Consider the following 27,075-nt stretch of genomic DNA (forward strand, 5'->3'; position numbering starts at 1 on the left):
GTTGTTTTTTGTCTCTTTTTGTCTTTTTAGGGCTGCACCCTCGGCACATGGAAGTTCCCAGGCTAGGGGTCTAATCGGAGCTACAGCTGTCAGCCTACACCACAGTCACAGCAACACCAGATCCGAGTCGCATCTGCGACCTACGCCACCAGCTTACAGCAACACCGGATCCTTAACCCACTGAGTGAGGCCATGGATCGAACCTGCAGCCTCATGGTTCCTAGTCGGATTCATTTCTGCTGTGCCACACGGGAACTCCATCCCAGAGCATTTTCATTGAACAGCTGTTCGTCACCCTGATAAAGCTTTGTTTCGGTGGAGGGGCAACAACTTCCATTCAAATCAAATGAAAGCATCCCACTGCCTTCCTCCTCCCCCTGCCCCCCTGCACCTGCCAAGCCCCTCCCTGGAGAGGCTGTGAGCCTTGTTCTTGGGGCTCCACCTCTGCTCCTACTGCAGCCCCTGGTGACAGTGATCAGGGTGGCCACTTGGACTCCCAGCCCTTCCTGAGACTTTTCCAAGGAAAGGTGCTGATGACGGGGTGAGGGCAGCCAGGACACTGGATGGAGCTCCAGCAGCAGGGCAGCTGGGGGCAGAGGGCAGGGGGTTGGGGGGAGGAGGCACAGAAAAACCCGCAGGGCTGGGCAAGGTGAGTGCAAAAGTCAAGATGGGCTTCATGTTAATGGAAGTTTCTGGGAAAGTCCCTTTCACTCTGCTTCGTCTAGTAGAAGTGGTGGTATTTAGCCGTAAGCAAATCCCTCCTTCGAGACTCTGGTGGCCCAGATGCACTGAAAGCCCAGGAGCAGCCACTGGAAATGGGTTCCTGCCTCCTCTGGGTTTGCTGGATGGGGATTTCCTGGCTCAGCACTGAGTCTCAGGGCCCAGAAGCCCCCAATGTCCCAGGCTGGCTGGTCACCCGATGAAGTCACTGTGCTGTGGCCAAAGTCATCCCTGGAGACAGATCTCAGCAAGGCAGGGGCTTGGGCAGAGGTCGCTGTTGCCCTGTCCCCACAGGCCCCCCTGAGTGGCTCCTGCATGGGTCACTGTGCGGGGTCAGCAGACAGGTCCATGCAGACCAACCTGGGGCCCCGTGACGCAGAGCTTTCTCCAAAAACCACACTCTCAGCACGCTGCTCCTCCCCCTCCTGCTTAGTGTGGACCTTGTCAAACTCGAAATCCTTACAGATGGGCCCACAGGACGTCTTACTTACTCTAGTACTGCAGGGAGAGGATTGGTCCAAATGACCTGAATTTTCTAGATTCGTTAGAACTTCTGGAATTACAGCTCCAGGGCTACTGAAAAAAGATAGTTCTTTTCCTTCACGGAGAAACACTTGTTCTGGAAGCTTACCGTCTTCCGGAACAGTGTAATTTGCATACTCCGGGAAATAGTCTTCAATCTTTGATTTCCCTGCCAAGACCTTTTCCGCCAGCATATCCTGCTTGTTCAGGAACAAGATGATGGAGATGGTTCGTAACCACCTGGAAGGAGAAGCACGCACACAGGCGGGTTTGTCGTGGGGCGTCCGCCAGAGGACAGCCTGCCGGAACTGGCTGAACTCCCTGAAACCCCAGGAGCTCGGCTCCCACCGTCCCGTTGTGAGCAAGACCCTCACAAGGTAAACATTCCCAGGGGGTGATCCGCTCCACGGGGACCCACGTTCACCCGCACCAAAGCCGAGGTTCCCGCAGGGAGTAAACTCTCCGTATCTGTGGTGTAATTTAGTAACAAAGAGTCAAAAGAGCAGGAGAACTTAAAACTCTGACCACAAAAGGGACGACTCACGAGCTGGTCACACAGTGCATCTGGGGCTCTGGGCCGAGGAGCTGGTGTTTGGGGACTGGGGATCTGTCACTGTGCTGACATGCCCAGGGATGGGCTCAGGGGTCATCCAGTTATTATGGATGCTCTGATTGGGTGCCCACTGATTTTTTTTTTTTTTTTGGTCTTTTGTCTTTTCTAGGGCCGCACCCGCAGCATATGGAGGTTCCAGGCTAGGGATCTAATCGGAGCTGTAGCCACCGGCCTACACCAGAGCCAGAGCAATGCCAGATCCGAGCTGCGTGTGTGACCTACACCACAGCTCACAGCAACTCTGGATCCTGAACCCACTGAGCGAGGCCAGGGATCGAACCTGCAACCTCATGGTTCCTAGTCAGATTCATTAACCACTGAGGCACAACAGGAACTCTTTCCCCTCCCCCCGAATTTTAAAACCAAACAAAACCAACTTTGAACTGTCTCAGGCTCTCAAAGCAGAGATTTGTATGTTCTTGCAGGAGCGTTAACCCAGGAATGTCCCCTACATCAGAGAGACCAAAGGAGGTGCTTGCTACGGCTTGCAGGACATATGGCAGGGAAGGGCGGCCCTGGAGAGCAGGCTCGAAAGGGAGCCGGGGGGCATCCACTTCAAGTCCAGGGAGGGTGGCGCCGCGCCTTCCTCACCTGTTGTTCCAAATGCTTTCGAAGAGGTCCAGGGACTCCCGCAGCCTGTTGGTGTTGTTGTCCTCCCGGATCACCATGTTGTAGCTGCTGCAGGCGGCCACATAGATGATGGCGGTGACGTCTTGGTGGGAGGAGGGGGGAGAAGGGGCACCTCAGTTATGCAGGCAGAGCGGTGACGGTAAAGTGCGCTTCGGAGTGCCCCACACCCCGGGACCCCGGGGAAAAGCGGGTGTGGGAGACTGGCCGGCTCAGGAACAGCCCAAAGATCACGTGAACCCGGGATGCTTGACCTCCCTGTTTATTTTTTTGTCTTTTTAGGGCCACACCTGTGGCATATGGACGTTCCCAGGTGAGGAGTTGAATTAAGAGCTGCAGCTGCTGACCTACACCACAGCTCACGGCAATGCTGGATCCTTAACCTACTGAGTGGGGCCAGGGATTGAACCCGTGTCCTCATGGATACTGGTCAGGTTTGCTGCTGCTCAGCCACAATGAGAACTCTCTGACCAGCATATTTATGGGGCCTGTGTTTAAGGCACTCGTGGCTGCGCCCAGTGACAGCTCCTTAAACACAGCAGTGGGGTGAGTGGGAGTCCTGCCCATCATGAGTGGGTGCAGAATCACCGTTGAAGCACTGGATCCATTTCCTCCTCTCGTCCCTCTGGCCTCCGACATCAAACATGCTGGGGGAGAACACAGCCGGCAGTTATCAGGGGAGGGGGATGTGCCACCTTTGCTGTCCCTCCGCCCGGGGGCCCTGCTAGGGTGCCTCTTCCCTGCGCTGACCGCGCCCTGGGGTTGGCAGCAATGCGGGTCTCAGGGCGGCCCCTCGGAGGCTCCTGCCCGCACACTTACTGGAAGTTGACTTTGTCCACTTGGAATCGTGTCTCAAAAATCCCTGAGGTCAGAACTCTGCATCTGAGCAGGTCCTGGGGGTAAAGAAAACAAGCAAAGCAGGTGACCTCCCAGAGTCCACAGAAGGAAAGCCTGGGTCAGCCCTAGTCACCAAGCATCTCAAACAGCGATTCCTTGTGTCGTGAGAGAGACAAGAACTAAAAGCTCAGATAAACGCTGTCTCTCTCCCTGGAGAAAGTCACATGAAGATGCTGGTTTGGTCTTGGAGACCAAACCACTCAGGAACATTTCCTCCTGACACCGTGTCCTGCTGCCCACTCCCGGCCAGGGTCCCTGGGGTGAGAAACCAAAGGAAGCGACTCTGCATTGTTCTGGCCAGGATGCTGGCCCTTTTTACTCTCTCCTCATATTTCTGGTCTCTCAGATACAAGATGATGTGTCCCCAGGGGGAGGAGAAAGCCATGCAGTTTCACAAAGCAGCCAACCCTGTCCCTCATCAGCGTGTTGATTGGCCGCCCCTCTTAGCAGGATGAAGTGTTAGACTCGAGGGGAACTCCAGGCTCCGGGGACTGGCTTCACAGAGGGATGGCCTCGGGGACAGCAAAGGGCTCAATCTCGGGGTGTAGAGAGCAGAAGGCCTCCAGGAGGGGGAGGGAGGGTCAGTCTGAGTGGAGACCTCTGACCTGGGGGTTCACTAGCTCTAGGGGCATCTGAGAGCTTCCGTGCTGAGCAAGGCAGGGGGCTCTGAGTCTGCAGATGCCTGAGGGTCAAAGGTGGGGGCAGAGACGGTCCCCTCTGCTGCCTACCAATGCACACTGGGGTGCAGGGCATACTTCCCCAGCTCAGCTTCAACCCAAGGGAGACCCTGAAAGCTCTGGTATGTGGGACCCAGTACTGGGTCCAAATCAGAAGTGAACATAGAGCTTGGTTTTTCTGTCGACAGTTCCAGGAGGAAGGGGCAGGAGAATCCTATTCTGCACATGGAATTATCTGGAGATGTGCAGTTTGGAAAGCCGGGAGTTTTAGAGCAGTAAGTCGGGGGCAAAATGGGGTGTGCTGAGCATCGCACACAGTCTTCAGGGTGCTTCTTCTAAGGATTGTGTGCTGAACAATCGCTGAGTGACCAGGAACCCCCACCCCTCGTCCCGCTTCTACCTGGTCCGTGGGCGTGTAGTCCACCAGGCTGACGCTGTCAATTCTCTCCAGGAAGCTGCAAGGAAAGCCACACGCGCTAAGTGTTGCCCTGAGGACGCCCCAGGCTTGGGGCAGGTGACCGTGTGGGGTCCCCGCAGCCCAGGAGCCCCAGGATCCACTTTCTTTTCTGAACACGCATCTCCCCAGCAGGTCTGTGTCCTGACCTCAGCCCTCTCTTCCTCGTCCCGCCCTGTGTAGGGTGATGCTACTGGGGGGTCTGGGTCCAGGATGGGGGGGACAGAACCTGATGCCCATGCTATCCCTGCGCCTCCTCTCAAATGGTGCCCCCACAACCCACACCAGCCCTGCCTTCTTTTCCTAGCAGCTCTCACAGGGCCTGACAAGTTTGACGTGGATTTGTTTATCTGTTCATCATCTGTCTCTCCCTACAAATGTGGGACCCACGGGGCAGGTCTGCCTTGCTGGCCAGCTTCCCCAGCTCCCGGCCCCCCGCATGTCTTCTGTGGGATGAACGGCTCTCCCCTCTCCCAAGGCTGAGAGCCAGGTAAGCAGGTGGCAGAGAGACCCAGCCTACAAAGGACACAGGAAGACTCGGAGACTGGTGACCAGTGAGCAAGGGCCTGGAGGGAGCGGCAGCAGAGCGAGTGAGACCAGGAGGGGCTCTCAGTGGCCTGCGCTCTCCTGGCTGAGCATGTCCAGCCCTGGGGAGAGTGGATATGACCTGGACACGGCCTGACTTCCCCAACTGGAAGGTTTGGGGCCACTACCAGGTCCTGAAGTAAAGGGATGGTGGGTCTTCCAGCCTCTGTGCTGGTGTCACTTCCCCATGTCCACATGGTCCCCTCACCAGCACTGCAGGCCCCGGAGGGGCTCACAGATGGGCAAGAGGGAGGCTGAAGACACAGCAAGGCTGCCTCACACCCTTGGCCATGATAACTCCTTCCTGCTGCAGGGCCAATGCCCCCGGGGTGCCTGGATGCTGGTCCCCCACCCATGTGTCTCTGATGGGGCAAGAGCGCCTAGTCAGGGATGTCCTCTCACAGAGAGCAAGGAGGGAAGGGGCAGGGACAAGGGCACCACAGCGGACGACAAGGCAGTCCCACACCGCCTTTGGCTGCCCGTCTGCTGTGGTCAGGGTGTAGAGCAACAATTCAGATGATGCTCTGGGAGATGTTCCCGATGCCCGTCAGGTGGTCAAGCACCAGAGCTGGAGGAGCTCGGGGGTGGTGAGATGTCACACTCGAGACCCAGGACACAGAGGAGGTGGCCCTCAGGCCAGCACAGCTAAAGAACCCTGTGCCCCTGGACTCTGAGAAGCACCCAGCCTCCTCCTTCTGGCCCTAGGGTGTCCTCTGCCATCACCAGACAGCACACCTGATGACTCATGTCCCTCCTGCTCCTTCCCCAGGGTGAAGTCCACACCAAAGCCAGCCTCCCGGCCTTTTGCAGTCTGTCCATCTCTTCCTTGGTCCTGATGTCAAACCCTCCACTCCAGTCATGGAGTTTTCAGCTCTTCAGACCTTTGCGTGATTCCCAACTTTTTTTTTTTTCTTGAAGCCTCAGATTGAACTCAACCTTTTCTAAGAAGCCAATGCTATAGAACAGAATCGAAAGCCCAGAAAAATACCCACACACATTTGGACAATTAGTTTATGACAAAGGAGCAAAGAACATACACTGGAGAAAAGCAGTCTCTTTAGGAACTGGTGCTGGGGAAACTGGGCAGCTACATAGAAAAGAATCAGACTAGACCATGATCTCACACCCTACATAAAATCAAACTCAAACGGAATGAAGACTTGAATGTAAGACCTCAAACCACAGAATTCTCAGAAAAGAATACCCAGGCAGTAAGCTCCTTGACACTGTTCTTAGCAATATCTTATGATATCTTCAGGTAAGGGAAACAAAAACAAAAATAAACAAATGGGACTAAACTAAAAAGATTCTGCACAGTGAAGGAAACCACCAACAAAACAAAAGGCCGCCTACCAAATGGGAGAAGATATTTGTAGATCATGTATCTCATAAGGGGCTAATAACTACAATGTACCAAGAGCTCATGTGACTCAACAATTAAAAAAACCAACTTGATTTATTAATGGGCAGAAGAACTGAATAGCCATTTTTTCCAAGGATACATTTTCCCAAAGATGGCCAACAGGCACGTGAAAAGATGCCCAACATTGCTAACCATCAAGGGAATGCAAATCAAAGCCACAATGAGAAATCACCTCACGCCTGCTTCTAGAATGGCTCTTATCAAAAGTAAGAAATAACAAGTGCTGTGATGATGTGGAGAAAAAGGAACCCTTGTGCACTGTTGGTGGGAATGTAAATTAGTGCAGCCACTTCAGAAAACAGTAAGGAAGTTCCTCAAAAAATTGAAAACAGAACAACTATATGAATCACCAGTTCCACTCAGGTGTCTATCCAAAGAAAATGAATTCTAATTCAAGACAGTCTCTGGATCCCTATGTTCATAGCAGCACTATTTACAATAGCCAAGACAGGGAAACAATCTAAAAGTCCAGGTGAATGGATAAAGATGTGGTATGTATACACAATGGAATATTATTCATCCATAAAAAGGAAATCTTGCCATTTGTGACAACACAGATGGATCTTGAGGGTATTATACTAAGTGAGGTCAGTCGACAGAGAAAGAAAATGCCATATGATTTCACTCATGTGTAGAATATAAAAAACCGAAAACCCTAAATAAATGAACAAACCAAACCAAACCCAACCCAACCCATAGATACAGAAAACAGAGTGGTGGTTCTCAGCAGGGAAGGATCGGGGGGAGGGAGGGTGAAGTGGATGAAGGAGATGGACTATGGGGATGGGTGGAAACTAAATTTTTGGTGGTGAGCTACTGTTGTAGGCAGAAGTAGAAACCAAATGTTATAAACATGAAATTTACATAATCTGATACACCAATGTTTCTTAAAAAAGAAGTAAAAACATGAAGCCAGTTTTAACCCTCAGGTCACTATAATCCTATCCAACATGCTGTTACTGTTTCATGATTTGATGTGCATGCAACACACCTTATGTGGTGACTTACCTCCTTTGTATCAGTTGAAGTAGAAAACACAAGTGTGTAAAGAGCACTCATCTTATGTTCACTCCTGCGTACACTTGTGTATTTCCCTTTCTACAGTCTAAATCCTTTGCTGTATCCCACCATTCTGAATAAACATGGGTTAGTGTCTGTCCTGACCAAACTGGGCAGGAGGGAGGAGGTGTAACCCTGATGTGCTGCAGCAGAGGCCTCAATCTGGAGAAACGCTCGGAGGAAGAGGACACAGTGCCATACGTCTTGGCCCTGCCCTTGGCATCGGTGGGCTCTGGGTGTGGCCAGGAGCCCACCGAGCTGGGGACACTGACACCCTGGGATTGTGTACCGTTTTGCTATAGGAAACAAACCCTAGGAAACCAGGCAGGCCTAGAGCTCATTCCTACCAGCTAATTAGAAGAAAAACACTGGGGGAGCCAGCTCATCAGTTTGCTCAATGTCCTGGGGGAATCTGGCTACAGAAATGCCTCCAAGAGGGTGTCGTGCTGGTTGCAGAGGACTCTGCTCAGCAAGGTGAGATTGTCTGGCTGACTCCGAGCCCACGTTCAATTAATAAGGCTCAGCTGGGTGCTTTTTTTTAGGTGGCTCTTCTCCAAATCAAAGACAGCAGGTAGGGCACCTGGTGCCCTCCGCCTGACAGGCTCAGATGCACAAACACTCCTGCAGGAAGAGTAGCTTTAGCAAGAACGATCTCCAATAGTGCACCTGGCATCTGAACTGACGTAAACTAAGTAGCTCATAAGATTAACTAAAAGTTTATTCTACATCCATCTAGAAACTGCATTTCAAGACAGTAAGATAAAACGGAGAAATGATCATAAGGATTCTATCAGTATTCACATGGAAGATTAACCATTTCTTTGGTATGTTTCACTTGGATCCTTTTGGAAATTCTTCACCTCCGGAAGTTGCAACACAAGGAAGAATCTTGTTGCCATGAAGAAACTATTTCAGTAAAGAAGTAATAGGGGGAGTTCCCACTCTGGTGCAGCAAAAACGAATCTGACTAGTATCCATGAGGACTGGCCTTGCTCAGTGGGTTAAGGATCCGGCATAGCCATGACCTGTGGTGTAGGTTGCAGACACAGCTTGGATCCCGTGTTGTTGTGGCTGTGGCATAGGGCAGCAGCTGTAAGCTCAGATTCGACCCCTAGCCAGGGAACTTCCAATATGCCAGGAGTGTGGCCTAAGAACCAAAAAAAAAAAAAAAAAGAAGTAATAGGAATTCCTGCTGTGGCACAGTGGGATCAGCAGCATCTCTGGAGCACTGGGATGCAGGTTTGATCCTGGCCTGTCACAGTGGGTTAAGGATCCGGCATTGCCACAGCTGTAGCATAGGTCACAACTGCAGCTCAGATCTGATCCCTGGCCCAGGAACTCCACGTGCCACAAGGCAGCCAAAAAACAAAAACAAAAACAAAAAGAAGTAATAACTTGGGCTTCTAGAAATACGCATGAAAATGCTGTGCTAACCAAACAGAAACTCAGGTGCTAAGGGTGAGTTGGGAAAAATACTAAGCTTTCTGAACCAAATCAATCCCTGAGTTCTTTTTCTTTAAATAGCTTTTTAAACAGGATGTACATTCATATGCAATCACATGCAGTTTAAAATGATTTATTTGACAAAACTTCTATGGTTTACATTTCAGCATTTCATCAGTTGCAAAAGTGAGGAAGTAAATCACGGACCTGGTATACTTTTGAAAATATCTGTTTCATAAAAATGTACATTCATATAGTTTGAAATGAACATATTTTAAGAAAATTCAAGCATATATAATCATTGTTTAATCTCACAAAATATATTAATTTTGTTGGGAATATCTGGACTACAAAAGGGTCTTCAATTTACCAAAGGACCAACACTAAGCTATTTTCCTAAGCTGCAATAATTTTTTCCAGTCTCAAGAAGGGTTAGGATTCATGCTGTGCTCACACACAGCTGCCTCTGTGCCACCTTATGGATGAGCAGAGACACCAAAAGGGACAAGAAGAATTGAGACCGACTGTCAGGCGTCCCTCACGGAACACTCTGGAACAACAACTAGTCAGACTGACAACATTTAAATACGAGGGTCATTCCTCACTTGCACGCACCTCTTCGTTTTTCCCCCCCTTAAACACACGCATTCACACTGGAGGACATATTGTAATGGTGAATACTTGGTTATGAATCTTTCAAAGGGCTTGAGATCAGTTTAATTCTTTTCTGAAATGCGGGAATTCTCTCTTGGAGAAATCTTCTAGTGAAGAATTAAATATTTAACCTAGATCAACATGCTTGCATAATATACTAGGCAAAAGTTAAGTCTTTGTTCTCCGTGTTTTGAGGAAATGAAAATCGGTGGCTGCAGGCTTTATTTCTTCACTTTTACTTTACACACCCCCTTTCCTGAAAGATGGAAGGCAGCACAGCTGGGCTTCAGCCTGAGAGGGTCAAGCCTACGGTCCAACCCTACTACCTGTCCTTCCTAGATTCCCAGACAGCTGCATGTATATTTAAGTGATTCTCATGGTTAAGTAAAACATTCCAATTGATACTCCCAAGATTTTAAAGAGTTGTTGTTTTAAGACAAAATAATAAATGCAAATAATTAGAACCTAAAATGCAGTGCTAATTTTATTTCTATTTTTGATTAAAATAAAAACAAAACCTAGAAACACACAGTCCCAGGGCTTTCCCAAACCAACCAACAGTTCTTTGGCAATGTTAGAGTAATAGGACTGTCATGCTAATTCACATACTTTAAAAGATATCTAATTAAAGTGTTGAAATAGGAAGATAATTAGAATTGTGTGAGAGAAGTTCATTTGGAAAAAACTGTCGCATGTTAAACTTTGTAAATCCCAAACCATAAATGAACAATTTTCTCTCATAATAAATGGAAGTTACGTGGCATTTTTTTCCACTTATAAAAAGACAACTTCCACACAAACACATTTATAGAACGTAAACAGTAAGAGTATTATGCCAGAAAGTCCTAAAGTAATTTTAGCGTTAAGTTACGAGAACAGATCAATAGTCAACTGCTGTCCGGGTTTGATGGTGAAAAACAAAGGATACACAGAATAGCATTGTCCATTAAGTAAGTCTCTGAATGAGGGGTTAATAGCCCTGTAATCAGTTCAAGTAATCACCACCTGTCAACTCTAGATACAGAAAATTAACTCTAATTACAACTCTAATTACAGAACATTAAGAAAACCTTCAATTCTTATAATTCGGGCAGAAAAGTGAATACCCGGGAATTAGAGTTTTGACCAAATTTTGGGGGAAGAGTCATATCCGACAAATTAACTAGTTCTGTTAAGAGACAGCTATAAAAATACACATCACGAGAACTTCGAAATCCAGTTAAGAGTGGAGAAAAGCCTGTAACTTAATGTATCTGGAGAGCTTTGTAAACCCAAAGGTAGAAGCATCTTAAGTAAAGAGCATTTCGGCATTGGGGCGAGGTCCGACTTCCTAGTGTGGGGCAACCGTCTTCCGAAGGCGGCTGTGGCCAGGACACCTCTGTGCGGGTTCGGCGGTTACACCTGGTCCCGGAGGCGGGCCAGCCTCTGGGACAGTTCGTCCTGCTCCGCCGAGGCCACGCTCGTGCCCACGGAGCCGGTCTGGCCCTGCGGCAGCTCCATGTTGAGGTCGAGGCCGGCCTCGTCTGCCATTTCCTGCAGCAGCATATCCACCTGGCCCTGGGGAGTGGTCAGCGTCGTCGTGCTGCTCATCGTGTCCTCCATCTGCTGGGTCTGCACGTCCAGAGTCTCGAACTGGTGTTCGAACTTGTCCATCAGGGCGGAGATCTTCTCGAGATTCATGGTCTTCAACGTCGCGTCCATCGATTTAACCACACCGGCCATCGACTTGGTCACCTTGCCCATCGTCACGGCGGTCTGGACCCTGGCAGCCACCGCGTCCACCCGCGCACTCATTCTCAGGAAATTCACCGCCTGGTTCTTCTGGCGAATCGCGTTCTCGGCGTGTATCCTCGCAACTTCCATGTTGCCCTTCTGAATGGCCTTTTTAATCTTGGCCTTTTCGGCCTTTTCCTCCTTGTCGCATTTCTTGGCACTCCTGCCCAGTTCTTTGGCCGCGAACTTCAAGTTGAACAGGTGTTTCTCCATGTTGGACATGGTCGGACGGCTCCTTGGGGTCCGCTGCCAGGGCTAGGTGGACGCAGCAGGAGGCAAAAGGAGGGAGTCTGCTCCTAGCCGCCGCTCCTTTGTTTTGGTCGCACTTCCTGCTTCTGCCGAGCGCGGCGCCGGCGGTGACGTCATCGCTGGGCGCGCCCTGGGCGCTCAGGCCGGGGGTGGGGCCAGGGAGGGGCTCCCCGGCCCGGGGGACGCACGACGCACGGGCTAGGGGCGGGGCTCGCGGGACGCGAGGTCCGAGGCGGAGCTCCCGGGCTGGGGGCGGGGCTCCCGGGCCCGGACCGCTCAGACCTTGGCCCCGCTGGCCGGATGCTGAGGTTCAGAGAGCGTTGCGTGTTGTCTGCCCCCCACAGTTGTTAAAAGCACTAAAGTAAATGCACAGAAATGCGTGTCCATATGCTTTCTTAGGCATGGACAGGGCTGTCCGGACCTGTACGTAAAAAATGTTCAAATCTGGTGGCCTCAGTGTCCGGCCAGGCTGGAAATCAGGAAGCTATCTCGAGGTAGGCAGACCACAGCCTTTTCCATCTGCTCCTGCAACCTCCAATTCCTCAGGGGAACGTGGGCCGTTACCAGTTAAAAGTACAAAACAACGAAAGCTGTAAAACTGACCCGCATCCTGGTGTTGGAGGACAATCTGGCTGCAGCCTGTGACATCCTTTTACTGCGGTGGGTGAAAACACCTTCCAGGCCTTGGACCACCTCACCTAGGACATGGCTGAAGGTCAGTCTGTAGGCGAGTTACCAGCAACTACCATCCCAGAATCCTTCTGAGGTTTAATAATAAAAGATCTAGCTTTTGCTGACGTGATTCTATCTATTTGATATTTTATAAATATCCAAGACACGTCACTCACATTTCACTTTGACAGGCCAAATTGTCATTTTAAATTTATGCAGGCAGAGGATGGTGAAGTACTGGGACCCATACCCACTGGTATAGATCAGAACCATCACCCTTCAGAAGTGCAGGCTTTCAGATGGCAGTGACATGTGGTGTGGCTCTTTTCTTTTAGAAAGATTCCCCCACCATCACCTCCACAATAACAACCTATAAAGGCCCAACCTACCCTACAGAGCCAAGTGGAAGGTGAATTCTGAGTCATTCTGTTTGAGACAGTTTTAATCCGGAGTCTCAGTATCCCTGGGGGCCTCCTGTGATGTCTGCCAAGGGTGCTGTGGTCCCATGCATTTTCCTAATGCTCAGCTCTGGTTATGTCACACTCTTGCTCCAAAACCTGAGCAGCAAGGCACACAGCGCACACAGTCCCCACCCTCCCAGTCAAGCCAGTCTGAAGCGCCATTTGTGTCAGTGGGTCGGTGGGTGTGGACGAGATGGGATGGTCCTTGCCGCCTGGGCTTCCCCCTCCCCTCTCCCCCCAACCTTGTCTCTGCCTGTTGAGATCCCCCCTCAAAGCTGCCTTCTCCAGGACCCCTCTGCCTCCCTGCACACTGCACCTCCTCACAGCACACTGGGCAGGCCTCCTGGCACCGGGGCCTTGGGTGCCTCTTATACTATGGACCACGCGAGGCGCCGAGTCAATCAATGTTCCCAGTGCCCAGACATCCACGGGGGGAGGAGGGGCCTCCCCACTCCTTCCCAGTTCTCTCTGCAATAAAGAGCCATCTGATTCAGAAAACAGCAATGGCAGATTTTGGACTTTCCCAACAAAGGAAGCAACATGAAAGCAGGAGGGGGCAGCCCGAGTGTGGTACTGACTGGGCACCAGTCCTGCTGGCAAAGCTGTGTGATTACTTGTGCGACCCAGTGTAGATCACCTCACTTCCTTAGGCCTCAGTTTCCTGTTTGTAAAACTAGAAGGGGAAGACCTAGCAGCTAACAGAAGTGCCTTCATCAGTTCTTGCCACTGGGGGAGGCTGCTCAACACCATTGCATTAAAAACAACAACAACAACAACAAAAACAAGACAAAAAAACCTCTGAATTAAAATAATTCATGTAAAGTCTCAAAATAGCGTGTTTGGCCAAGACCTGAAGTCATGGGGACGCTTACTCACTGCTGGTGGGAGTATCATCAGATACAATCTCTTTTTTACCTAATAAAGTAAAATGCGCATCCCTTACCAGCACCAGTTCCACCTCCTCTTATCCGCTTAGAGAAAGGCTTGCACGAGTGCACCAGGTACAAAAGGATATGTCCTAGCCTAAACCTGGGCACAACCCAACTGTCCGTGGACAAAACAGAAAAATAAATTGTGGCATATATATTTTTAACAATCGAATACTATATAGTAATGGAAACAAGCAGCTACAACTGTCCTCAAAGCACAAATACATCCTAAAAACTTAACGAGAACAAAAGAAACAGACCAAAAGGGTGTACACCGCAGAATTCCTTAAAAAAAAAAAATCCCTGAAACACTCTGTAGAGATTCATTGTCAGTTACTAAGAGGAAAAAATGTGTGGTTTAAATGGCCTTTTCCTTGGCAATCTGTGATGGGTGCTGTCAAGTCTCATGTGGAGCCTGCAGAGCAGATTCAGCCGAAATGGTGCCTGTGTCCGTTTCAACATTTCTCCTCCGTTTACAGAACAGTCTGTAGGAAGGAAATCTACTCCTTCCGCGGGGTCCCTGCCTAAGGGAAAGACCAGTATAAGCAGAGACTACAGAGCTATGGCAGGAAAACAAAGACCAGGGGTATTTCCTGGTCTGTGAAACGTGCCTGTCCCCCTGTCCCCAATCTCCCTTCCCCTTCTTCACTGGGAATCTCTAATACGCCACTTTGCCCTTCTTAAGAAAAGCTGATTCCCCACATACACACTGATGCTGGATCTTTAGCAGCTGCCTGGTGGGAAACAAGTCATCCTGCGGACTGGAAGGTGGAAGGGACTTCATGATCACGCATCTGGAGGAGACGGATAGGACTCACGCTGGCCAGGCTGCAAAGGGGACTGCTCTCCAGGCGGCTGGCGGTTCTCACACCAGCTTTTTCCCCCTTAAACTTGAACATTCAGCTTACAAGCCACAGGTGAAAAACAGTTACCATGTGCCCTTGGCAGTCAGTCTGCTGTGCGCCACAGCCCTCTCTGTCCTCCTCAGCCAGCTCCCTCTGTGTAAGAGTGTCTGGGGCGGGGTGGGGACACAGCCCTGTGCCCCTTACTGCTGCTCCTGGGACGATAAACAGCCTATCTTGATGCTGTGCCTGACCTGCCACGAGACACAGCTTTTAAGTAGCATCTTGTCACAGTTAAATTAAGCTTAAGTAGGTCAAGTGATTTAAAGTAGCCACAGCCACAGATCAGAGAGGACCTGAGCTAGTGGCCTCATGTTCTGGGAACCACTCTGAGTCCTCTTTGGTCTCCTTGAACCCACTCTGTCCATGTAAAGGAAGTTGTTCTCTGCCGTTAGGGCCCACGTAAGGCTGAGCAAGGCAATTCATTTTGTTCAAGAAGGAGCTGCAATTAAGCTTCGGTGCCAAAACGAAGGTTTTGTTCGTGTAAGCTGCTATCTTTAGTTAGGGAGCAAAACAGGATGAGAACTCAGCTATAACTTAATGAATCCTACTACAAGTAATTTAAAACTTCTATTCAGAATGTAAAAAACCCTGTCACAAATCAGGACACTTCTTCCCACCTGGACACTTGTGTCATTACTGTGGTAGTGTGCAGTTTCTCTGAGACAGTGAACACCTGTGGTCTAAACGAGGTAGGATTTTTTTTTTTTCTTTTTTACAGCCATACCTGTGGCTCCCAGACTAGGAGTGGAATCCGAGCTGCAGCTGCCGGTCTACACACAGCTCACAGCAACGCCAGATCCTTAACCCGCTGAGTGAGGCCAGGGATCGAACCTGTGTCCTCATGGCTACTAGTCAGGTTCTTAGCCTGCTGAGCCTCAACAGGAACTTCAACAGCAAACTCTTCACTGCCTTTTACTTGAAATAAAGTCGGGAAATAGCACAGATTGTATCCACCTGGGAAACAGCTGGTGACCCTCCCATCACATGCCTGTGACAGCACTGTCCCCACTGGTCCCGCCACCTCCTCAGGTCCTGATGAGGAAGCTGTCCTCAGGCAGGAGCTTGCGAGGGACAGGGTAAACTGAGGCCTTCCTGATCCAGAGACTTCCTGCCTTGTGGCTCAGCTCACACTATGGGTCAGAGAAGAGCCGAAGTTAGGAACGGGCCTCCCTCTGCTCCCCTCATGCTGTTTCTTATTTCAGAGGGATGTGAGATGTCCTTAAACATGGCCCATTGAGGATAATAAAACATATCCTTTTTTGGGAAAATGATCTGTTTAGTCTTGTTGATTTTACAAGACTGTCTAATCACTGTGCACATCTTAGCAGAGTCAAAGCAAAGTGAGGTCGTCCTCGGCCCCATCCAGGAGCAGGTACAAGGTACGAGGTACGAGGAATCCTTCATGCCTTCTTCACAGAAATAATGCCTCAGCCCTGGAGGCTCAGAGCCATGCAGAGCAGGAGGAAACACTGCCTCCCATGTGCCTCACTGGTTACAGGAATGATGCTATTCGCAAGCAAACGGCGGTGCCATCTGCACTCAGTATGGTCCGGGAAGAACAGAGTGAAGCTAGTATCCAAAAGGCAGCTTGCGGTTGACATTGGGGAGTCTATCATGTGATCACTGGGGTTTGGTGTAAGGAAGATATTTAATTCTAACCACTGCCGTATGTACTGTCTAAAGGAAAGTTTCACTTCCTTTCTTTGAAAGCCTCCTCCGACATGAAATTATCAAAGGGGAGCTCCTTCCCGCCCTGAACCGTGTTTCAGAGGCTGTAATTCCACGTCTTGATACTGTGCACACACTCCTGCCGTTTACAGGAAGGAGGGAAGTACTCGTGTATTTATTAGTGCATTCCGCCTTCTCTGAGTGATAACTTCTGCTCTAAAGGAGGCGAGTGCCACCAGGAATCCAGCACCTCACTCCATCACGCTGCACACCAGTCCCTCGTTTACACAGACCACGCTCTGCTTTGCCATTCATCATATGATGGACAGCTGCATTGCTTCCACTTGCTGGTGATTGTGAATAACGCTGCTATGAACAGATATTGTGCCTTTATCTGAGCTCTAGAGAATGATTCTTTCTGTATACATGAGAATGGTGGATGAGAAATAGCAGAGAGCGCAGAAAAGGGAGTTATAAAAGTCTATTCATTTAACAGGTGATTTTTGTTATTTTTAATTACAAAAAATTTTTTGGCCATAGCCGCAGCATGCGGAAGTTCCTAGGCCAGGGATCGAACTCATGCTGCAGCAGTGGTCTAAGCTGCTGCAGTGACAACAATGGATCCTTAACCCATTGTGCCATTAGGGAACTCCATAACAGGGCTTTTGAACATGGACTACATGCTGGGCTTTGTTCCATGCACAGTGGGGAACAGTCAGCAGTGGCTCACTGACCCATCCAGAAGGGAGAGTTTAAAAAGCCTGATTAGACTTAGTTATTCATTCGACAAATATTTAAGATGTTACTGTGTTGGGCATGGTATGGAGAACAACTCAAAATCCTATGGAAGGAAATTTTTATAAAAGTTTCCCATTCATTTCTTTAAAGACAGTTTTTAAGAGATACTATAACATTTTCAGCATGGAAACTGTATTTTGAATCAGTATTTTTTTTTTTTTTTGTCGTTTTGGGCTGTGCCCACAGCACATGGGGGTCCCCAGACTAGGGGTTGAATTGGAGCTGTAGGTGCTGGCCTATACCACAGCCACAGCAACGCAGGATCCGAGCCACCTCTGCAACCTAACCACAGCTGATGGCAACGGCGGATCCTTAACCCAATGAGCAAGGCCAGGGATCAAACCTGTGTCCTCATGTATACTAGTCAGATTCGTTTCTGCTGAGCCACGACAGGAACTCCTGGATCAGTATTTTTATTTCTCCATTTCTCTTCTCTCTTAAGCTGATTTTAAAAAGGCAAAGTAAAAATATGCAGGGTCTGAAGCTGGTTCTTACCCCGAATGCTCTGGGCAGTGTACCTGCACTGAGGCCATGCTCCCCAAGCACACAGGTGAGATGGGGCATTGACTCACTCACAGGGGTGAGGAGCACTGACTCCTGTGGAAGCAGTCACTTGCTGCTGTTGAACGGAGTCTCTCTTTCTGCCTTTTTCCTTGGGGTTAAATAGAAAGGCCCTGAAATTAGGCAGATTCAAATGATCAACAATCTCCATGTTAATTTTACTGAGGTGTCCAAATTGATCTAACAAGCCAGGTGCAACAGGGAGGTCTCAAGGTGCATTTAAAGAGCACAATTCAACATTTTTTTTTGTACATCCAAAGTTGTGCAACCACTCCACAATCACTTTTAGAATTTGCATCACTCCAAAAGGGCACCTGGTGCCCATTAAGCAGTCATCTGCCCCTCAACTCCCCTCATCCCTGTGTGACTCTACTTCGTGTTTCTACAGAAATATTTGTTTTGTGCATGTCATATAAATGGAATCACACTACATGTGGCCTGTTGTGTTTGGCTTCTTTGACTTCACATTATGTCTTCGAGGTTCACCCATGATGTATCTGTGTCAGCACTTCGTTCCTTTTTATGGCTGAGTACTATTCCATTGCACAGACAGACCACAGCCTGTTTATCCATCTACCAGCTGATGGGCATTTGGGTTGTTTCTGCTCTTTGGCTATTATGAGTACTGTTGCTGTGAACATCTGTCTAGAAGTTTTGGTGCAGATGCATGTTTTCAGTGCTCTTTGGTATATACCTAGGAATTGCTGGGTCATGTGGTAACTCTACATTTAACTTTTTGTACAACTGCCAGACTGTTTTCCAAAGTGGCTGTGCCACTTTACATTTCTACTGGCAGTATAAGAAAGTTCCAACTTTTCTGCATCATTCACCAACATTAGTTTTTATCTGACTTTTTGATTCTAGGCAAACTAGGGGGTGCAGTGGTATCTCATTGTGGTTTCGATTTGCATTTCTCTGATGGCCAGTGATAGTGACCATTTTTCATAGCTTATGGCCATTTATATACCCTACTGGTGAAATGTTTCATCTAATCTTTTGCTCATTTTAAAACTGGGCTATTTATCTTTTTATTATTGGGTTGAGAATTCTTCATATATTGTGGATATAAGTAACTTATCAGATACATAATTTACAAATACTCTTCCCTCTTCTGGGAGTTATCTTTTACATTTCTTGAACTATGATAACCTCTATAAAAACCTGGCATTCCCGTCGTGGTGCAGCGGAAATGAATCTAACTAGGAACCACGAGGTTGCAGGTTCGATCCCTGGCCTCACTCAGTGGGTTAACGATCTAGCATTGCCATGAGCTGTGGTGTAGGTCACAGATGCAGCTCAGATCTGGCATTGCTGTGGCTGTGGTGTAGGCCGGCAGCTGTAGCTCCAATTAGACCCCTAGCCTGGGAACCTCTATATGCTGCTGGTGCAGCCCTAAAAAGCACACACACACACACAAAAGAGCAAAAAAAGAAAAAGAAAAAAACCCCAACTAACCATTGCGGCTTTCATTTGCCAACTATGTTTGAGAAAGGAGTTGCTTAGAAATGAAAAGTTGAGAGAGACTTCAGGACCGGAGAAAATGGGTGTCCTTGTGAAAGTCCACTATTCATAAGCTTGGACCCACCCTCATCATCTTTAAAATTTCCTACCTGGCAGCACCTGGCACATGTTTGATGCCCACATGATGCTTGCTAAATTTTTTTTTTTAGGGATGCACCTGTGGCATATGGAAGTTCCTGGGCCGGGGTCAAATCGGAGCTGCAGTTGCAGCTGCAGGCCTATGCCACCACCATAGCCACGCCAGATATGAACCACATCTGCAACCTACACCATAACTCATGGCAACGCTGGATCCTTTAACTCACTGAGTGAGGCCAGGGATTGAACCCATACCCTCATGGATACTAGTAGGATCCTTAACCTGCTGAGCTACAAGAGGAACTCTTAAAATTTTTTTTTTCTTTTTAGGGCTACATGTGTGGCATGTTGAAATTCCCAGGCTAAGGGTCAAATGGGAGCTGCAGCTGCCGGCCTATGGCACAGCCACAGCAATGAGGGATCTGAGCTGCATCTGCGACCTACACCACAGCTCATGGCAATGCCAGATCCTTAACCCACTGAGTGAGGTCAGGGATTGAACCCGCTTCCTCATGGATACCAGTTGGGTTTATAACCCACTGAGCCACAAGGGGAACTCCAGATGTTTGCTAAATTTTTAACCTAAAAGAATCTCACACGTCTTTAAGATTTAAGATGTGAAATCCTGGCTAAACCAGGTAGCAGACTGGCATGGCGCAGTCTGTGTCACCTTGGGTGCTTTCATTCCCTTCTCTGTGGATTGGTGATGTGTGAGGATTTTCATGTCAACTCAGATGACGTGCACAGAACAGTGTCCCCACATAGCTTCTGCAGGTACGAGCTATTCTGCTGTTGCACTTTGAAGCTGAGAAATGCAGCATCTGTGCCATGACTCTGTAGCTGTGTATCCTGACCAGAGGCTATGCTGTGCAGGAAGTCTGAGGGTCAGTGGGAATCCACCAGGATTCTCCACTCAGGGGAGTAGCTTTCTGAGAGATTTTTAAAAATCCATGTATACACTATGAAATAGTAGGAATAAAACTGGTCTCTGTTCCTGCTTCCTGACAGAAGGCTCCAGCAACCCTTGTAATTTCCTGGGTTCAAGGAGCATCTTTTATTTTAATGAGGTGACCTTGGCAAGCTCCTGGATGCTCCTGGCCAGGGCGGGGCTCCTGAAGGACCAGCCTGTGATGAGAAGCTTGGGGTTCTCAGCCCCACCTCCATCCTCCAGGGAGAGGAGGGGGCTGGAGACTGAGTTAATGATCGCTCGTGCCCATGGGAAATGTCCCACAAAAGTCCCAGCAGCGTGGGGCTTGGAGAGCTTTGTGCCATGGACACATCTGCCAGCTGGGAGGGTTCGGCACCCCAACCTGATGGAGACACAAGCTCCTGCACTCAGGACCCCCAGTTCTTGCCTTGGGGACCTCTTCATCTGGCTGTTCATCTGTGTCCTTTATCACATCCTTTAATAAACTGGGGGACATAAGTACGTGTTTCCTTGAATTCTGTGGGCTGTTCCAGCAAATCACCGCATCCAAGTGGGGTGGACATGGAATCTCCGAGCTGCAGTCAAGTGGGGCAGCAGCTGTGGTCACCTGGGGGCCTAGCTGTACTTGGCATCTGAAGTGGGGTCTCGGGGGCCTGAGGCTCCCCAGGAAGGTAGTGTCAGAACAGAGTACATGGCGGGACACTGAGCTGGTAAATGTGGTCACAGTTGAGTGAAGGGGGCCCTGGAGGGGTACAGGTTCCCAAGCGCAGAACAATTTGTGTTAAACTCTCTCAAGAGGCTGCTTCTCAGGCGAGGTTTCTATATGGGGGAGAAGGACTCGGATAACAAGGCGGACCTGCTTATACTGAGATATTGGCCATAAAGTTTATTCTTCATACTTAAAAAAATGATTGTACTGCCCATAAACAGGAACAATTCATCTAGAAAATGAATCTGAAAATAGATCTGGCTGGAAATGAAGGTCAAAATAGGGGTTCAGAAGCACCCAGGTGGTTGATTATACTTTTAGCGAGTTAACTCTCTGCAGTAACTTGCGCATTTTAAATTGCAGTTTATTCTCACATGACCTAAAAATCAACTTTGAAGGTGACACTTCATTTTTGTGAATAATTTCCAGATGATCCTGACAGTCCAGAATCAAGGACCTGGGAGGCCTGATGTCCAGGCTGGGGGCGGGGGACAAATGAGGCCACTAGGCTCCTGCTGACAGCAAAAGGCACCCGTGGCGTGTGGTGGGAAGTCACTTTACTTTCCCATCGTTCTGGGGAGAGTCTCTCCCTTTGAGAGAGTTCTAAAACCAGTTATGTAAGCAGATGTATCCGAAAGGTGAGTATCAAGTAAACACATCTGTGCCGAGCACAAGAACCTACACTCCGAGCTGCAGTTTCAAGTCAGATTAAGCCAAGTCTGACTTCGTAAACCGGTTCTTACGATCCAGTTTTCTGTGATTTCCTTTCTCCCCAAATAGCTGTTTCCATGGCTACATAATCACTTATTATTAGGACTTAGAGGAAATGCATTTTGGGGGATAATGCAGTAGAGACTGTTTTCATTTTCACAGTCGGAACTGGGGAACTCTGGAGGAAATACAATCTCTGCTCAGCTTGCTTGATGCTTCAAAGACACTTGCTTTTACTGAGTATAATCCTGAAAGCTCAGAAGAATGGTTGTTCCCACACTCCTCTAGCCAGGCTGGTCCTGGTGTCAGACAGGGCAGTGCCCGCCCTGCCTGACACAGAGGGGGCCTCTGGCTGGGCTGCTGGGTGGGGGTGACAGGCATGAGGCCACCTGGCTGTTAGCAAACCGGTCTGCCCTGCTTCCTCTGGGGTCTGACCCGAGGATTCTGGAGTGGCCCTGCAGATGAGTAGACACAAGAGGTGATACGCAGGTGGTGGGCGCAGACGAGCTGGTGCCTCTGACTCAAGTGGCGTCTGAGAGACATAGAACGGAGCCCCCTTCCTGAAGGAGCCTTAGCAAGTTCCCAGCCCTCCTGCAACACAGACCTGAACAGCCTTTACATTTTTATATGGAAGGCACTTGATAATTCGGGAACTCCATGGGCACCCATGTGCTGAGGCCTGGAGACGGGCGTGGTGCTGGGCCTCTGTGGCTGTAGGGACCAAAAGGGAGGCCCGAAAATGCATGTTCAGACTCTAATCTGTCGTTGGGAAGAGGACCTGAGAGGAGGCAGCCATTTCTGCTGGCAGGAATCCACACTAAGACCGACCCCTGGCCAGTCTGACCAGCATCCCCACTACTTTCCTGTCCTGGACCCTTCCCACCCCCCACAATATTTCTTTTTTAAAATTAAGATATAATTCACATAACATTTGATCTCACATAACATAAAACTGACTGAAGTATACAGTGCCGTGAGTTTTAGAATATTTACAACCATCCCTACCATCCAATTCCAGAACATTCTCATTATCTCCGAAAGAAACCCTGTGCCCATTAACAGTCACCCTCAGCTCCCTCTCCTGCAGCCCTGGAAGCATGAATCCACTCTCTGTCCCTGGGAATCTGCTTGTGACGCTTCATACAAACAGGTACGTGGTCTGAGTGACAGGCTCCCTCCACTGAAGTTCATCTAAGCTGGTGTGTGCCAATGCTTCGTTCCCGTTTATGGTCAATTAAGACCCTGTCAGGTGGATGGACCATGTCTGATCATCCAGTCTTCCTTTCATGGACATTTGGGTCGTTTGACTTTTGCAGCTGTGCTGCTGGGAACATTCGTAGACAACTTTTGTGTAGACCCATGGTTTTAATCCCCTTGGGATATACCCAGGTAGGAAACTGCTGGTCCCTCTGTGTTTAAGCTTTTGCAGAACCGTGGTGGGACTGTCTGCAGATTCCTCACTGGCTGCTCAGCTCCCCGCGAAGCCCCTGTTCCCCATGAGTTTCTCGTGGTTTCTGCCATGTAAGAAATGACTTTAACAGGGCTTAGAATTAAGCCCATTTCAATGAGCCTTTGGGCTTAAAATACAAGACTGTTGAGCCGGATGACAAGTGGCTGAGAGTCACACCAAGATGTAGACAGATCTCTTCTCAGAGCATTTATAAGAAGGGGGTCAGAACCTGGATCTGCAGGAAAGGGAAGGGCCCGATCCCCAGAAGCCCCACACCCAACACTTGGCCTGTTTGCCGTTCTCTCACGTCACCAATCCCAGACCTCATGCAAGGACACCCCCCTCCCAGCAGTGGGGCCTGAGGAGGGAGGGGACACATTCCCTGAGGACCTGGAAATCTAGGGGCTTTGAGCCAGCATGTGCATCTGGCTCTGGGTATCCCTGGTGGACGTTGAAACGCCCTTTCTTCTGTGAGTGATGGTGGTGGGAACAGGAGGCAGTTATGTTCCTCCAGCATCTCATTTGGCAACATGAAAACAAGTGGCAGCATGTGCTGGTCTAACAAATGTTATTGATGCATTACTTGTTTTTGAAATCCTGTCCCCCAACCTCAAAATCTGAGTGCGCAGGGAGAACAAGATCATTGAGAGACAAGAGGCTGCTGATCCAACCTGATTCCCCTGTGTATGAAAATGGATTAAAAAAGCAAAGCTGGAGACATCACGATTAACCCAGATTCTGAGGATTAGTGGCGGAAGCGCTCTCTGGGATTCTGCTGAGTCCAGGGTTCTGAGAGCCTAAAACCTGGTGTCTCATCTCGACAACCTGGAGCCTTCACCTTCCTCCCCACAGTCTGTCTCCATAATGGAAGGCCAGAATGGAAGCAAACCAGATCCTGGCTGTGGCCCCGTGGCTGGAGGGACCCTGATCTCAGGCCCCAGGTCCACACTGGAGATGGAACAGTAAGAGGTCAGCGAGGGCTCCCGCATGCCAGGCACTACTCTGGGGTCTCGGGGTGTCCACTTACTAACCCCACAACAACTGTTGGAGAACGCATCTGTATTTTATCCCCATGGAGGGAACCTGCCCACACTCTCCCACAAGGGCTGGGGGAGAGCCTACCTGCTGTCAAGCTCATCTGCTTCCTGCTGTAAGCTTTACTCTGCATATTCTATTTAAATTAAATCATTCATTCTATTGCTACGGTCATGCATAGTCTCTTTTTATAAGAAAGAGACACTCCTCGCATGACACTGAAGGGCACCGTAGCCCCAAGGCGATGGTGTTCAGGAAACACTGGACAAGGACGATCAGACACATCAACCAGTCAACTTCACAAGCCAGCCTCTATGAACTGAGTGTTACTCTGAACTGTGTGAGAAATGCCAGCCCTTCCTTAGTATAACACTCACGGCTCTCACACATTGTAATTTAACATCAATTCCATTGAGGTTTTTTTTTTTTTTTTGTCTTTTTGCCATTTCTTGGGCCACTCTGGCGGCATATGGAGGTTCCCAGGCTAAGGGTCCAATCAGAGCTGTAGCTGCTGACCTACGCCAGAGCCACAGCAACGTGGGATCTGAGCTGCGTCTGCAACCTACACCACAGCTCACAGCAATGCCGGATCCTTAACCCACTGAGCAAGGCCAGGGATCAAATCCGCAACCTCATGGTTCCTAGTCGGATTCGTTAACCACTGAGCCACGACGGGAACTCCCCATTGCGGTTTTTAAGCAACTAAGAAATGGCCTTAGAGAAGCAGTGCATGAGGGCCTAAGGGGGAAGAAGGCAGGCCCTTCAGGAAGGGCTGTGCCCCCTCCCCTGGTCCCTCCCAGGCTGGGGAACCCCCTCCCCCTCCCACATCCAATCTAAATCAGCCCGGGTCTCTGGACTTAAGGATCCAGCCATGGAGTGAGTGGTGTGAGCACAGGAACACGCTCACAAATGCCAGTCAAAGGTCTATTTAAAGGGGGATGTGTAAAGATTTAACGCAAGTCTGGAAGGCATTAAGCGTGGCAGGAAGAGAGAAGGTTTAAATACTGTTCTAGTTGATTATGGATCCTTATTAGTAAACAGTGTCTTTAGCCTACGTAAAGGAGAGTCATAAGGTTTTCAGTGGTTAACCAAGGGGCCTGCAGGTCGGGGCTGCATCTCCGGGTCACCTGGCCCTGCCTAGCTGCCTGGACACTCTGGGCTCCGTGGCAGCTCACCCTGTACCCGGGCTGGGGGTCGGCAGTTCCTGGAGGTGATGAGGAGGCGGCCGAGTAAAGTCTGCCCATGTCCTCCTGGCCCAGAGGACGCCTGCCCCTCGCAGGACTCCCTCCCCACCCACTTCTCCAGAAACCCACTTCTGGAGCTGGGGAGTCCCGGGCAGCACCTCTCCTGTCCACACTCATACCACCATGCTCATCCTTCCAAGGCTCCCAGATTGTCAGCGGGCGGGTACCATTCACAATTGGGCCGCCAGCTCTGGTCCCACTGCTGCCCCATCTGTCCTCTGGAGATTCCTCTGGCACCTCACCTCGACTTCTCCAAGACGTGCTGCATCACTGACTCCCCTTTTCTCCACTTCCTTCCTCCAAGCCACCACCTGGCTTTGTCCTCCTGGCACCAGGCTCACCCCCACAGCCACCACCTGCCCTGACGCATCCACAGGTCACGGCTGCCTCCACCTGATCCTCCACGCAGCAGCCGGAGTGACCTGACAGCTTCCCTCATCCAGGCCACGGCCACTCGCTGCATCTGGAAGGAAACCCAAGTTCCCTGGCACTGCGGGTGTGGCCGCACTGACCCCTCTCACCTGCTCACAGCTACTCTCCAGCACGCCCAGCATCCCTTCCTAGAGCCCTAGCCCATTACAGGGGCCTAAGCTGAGGGGTGGGAGGACTGGGGGGGCCACATCCTCCCTGCCTGGAATCCTTATTCCTCTGTGAATTCCCAGATTTTATGCTTATGGAAATGTCTTCCGCAAGTATGAACTTATAGTTTACAGAGTTTGTGCCCAAAGAGTTATCCAAGACAACTTTGTACATGCAGGTTTTGTGAATCAAAAGAGCAAACACAGGGGGGCTGTGTTGACTGACATTCTTCTGGGGGCCACTGTTCTCTAAAAGTTATAGATTGAATCTAAACAGCAAAAGAACATAGGAAAATAAGGATTTCGGGGAAAAACAATGAGCCAGCCCAGCTACCAGTCTTGTCCTTACTTCTTATGCCTCCTCACCACTGATGGGACATTTGCCCCGTCACGTATTTGCTTACTTTAATTACCATCCACTCTTGAGGTCTGGTCCACTTCCAATGGGGTAGGATGGTCTCATTCAGAGAGAGCTTGGGCTTGAGTGCAGATGTTGGTATTCCCATACATTTTAACTTGGGGACCCCCTCCTCCAAAGTCAAAATGGAATAACAGATACCTAAGTATGTTAGAGTTTCCAGACATGCCTGTGATGCTACAGAAGGCAAACAGTGATTGGCACTGAACACGGAGGTGGCGGGGAAATGACCCCAGCTGCTCCTGGACTCTCACGGTTCTGTCTACGAGCCTCGCCTCATGTGAGAGGTGGGTTCCTGCAGTGCGGTGTTAACTGTCCCTCACGCTTGGGGAACTGGGAGCTCTGAGAGGGCAGCTGGGGTCAGAGGGCCACCCCCCGGGGTGGGACCCACGGGTAGACTCACTACTGGGCGCAGTCAATGAGCTGGTACTCGTTGGACCTCTCAAAGCAGGCCTTCACCCCCTCGTCGTCCCACAGCTTCTTCACGTGATCAAAGAATTCCTGAAATTTGAAAAAGTTACAAGTGAGAACACCTGCGTGTCACATACAATCTTCCAACAGTTAACAGTGAAAAGAACCCGCCGAAAACACGTGCAGGGAGCCCGTGAGTGCTGTTCTTGGTGGAAGCGGACCCCACGCGGGGCGGCAGGCCCAGATCACGGTTCCGATGGAGGGAGATGAGGCACCTGTGATCTCATCACTCGGCCAATGGC

The 27,075-nt window shown here is 49.7% G+C and overlaps 2 protein-coding genes across 3 annotated transcripts in view; both read right to left on the reverse strand.

Annotated features, from left to right (window-relative positions):
- GNAL (G protein subunit alpha L) overlaps positions 1–27,075 on the reverse strand; it is an 85,116-nt gene that overhangs the window by 3,428 nt on the left and 54,613 nt on the right. For both annotated transcript variants that reach the window (XM_047793669.1, XM_047793670.1), the window contains exons 5-10: positions 26,766–26,863; positions 4,457–4,511; positions 3,302–3,375; positions 3,071–3,129; positions 2,447–2,567; positions 1,352–1,482 (exon numbers count right to left, since the gene is read on the reverse strand). In XM_047793669.1, coding sequence (XP_047649625.1) covers positions 1,352–1,482; positions 2,447–2,567; positions 3,071–3,129; positions 3,302–3,375; positions 4,457–4,511; positions 26,766–26,863 — 538 coding nt within the window. The remainder of the gene's footprint in view (positions 1–1,351; positions 1,483–2,446; positions 2,568–3,070; positions 3,130–3,301; positions 3,376–4,456; positions 4,512–26,765; positions 26,864–27,075) is intronic.
- Positions 10,133–11,806, reverse strand: CHMP1B (charged multivesicular body protein 1B). Its single transcript, XM_047793679.1, has one exon. The coding sequence runs from the start codon at positions 11,667–11,669 to the stop codon at positions 11,070–11,072; it is 600 nt and encodes a 199-aa protein (XP_047649635.1). The 5' UTR covers positions 11,670–11,806; the 3' UTR covers positions 10,133–11,069.

This window comes from Phacochoerus africanus, chromosome 8 (assembly GCF_016906955.1).
Source record: "Phacochoerus africanus isolate WHEZ1 chromosome 8, ROS_Pafr_v1, whole genome shotgun sequence".
Taxonomy (NCBI): Eukaryota; Metazoa; Chordata; class Mammalia; order Artiodactyla; family Suidae; genus Phacochoerus; species Phacochoerus africanus.

What these genes read in the sequence shown, in the direction of transcription:
- CHMP1B (XM_047793679.1), bottom strand. Translation starts at nt 11,669, where the DNA reads ATGTCCAACATGGAGAAACACCTGTTCAACTTGAAGTTCGCGGCCAAA.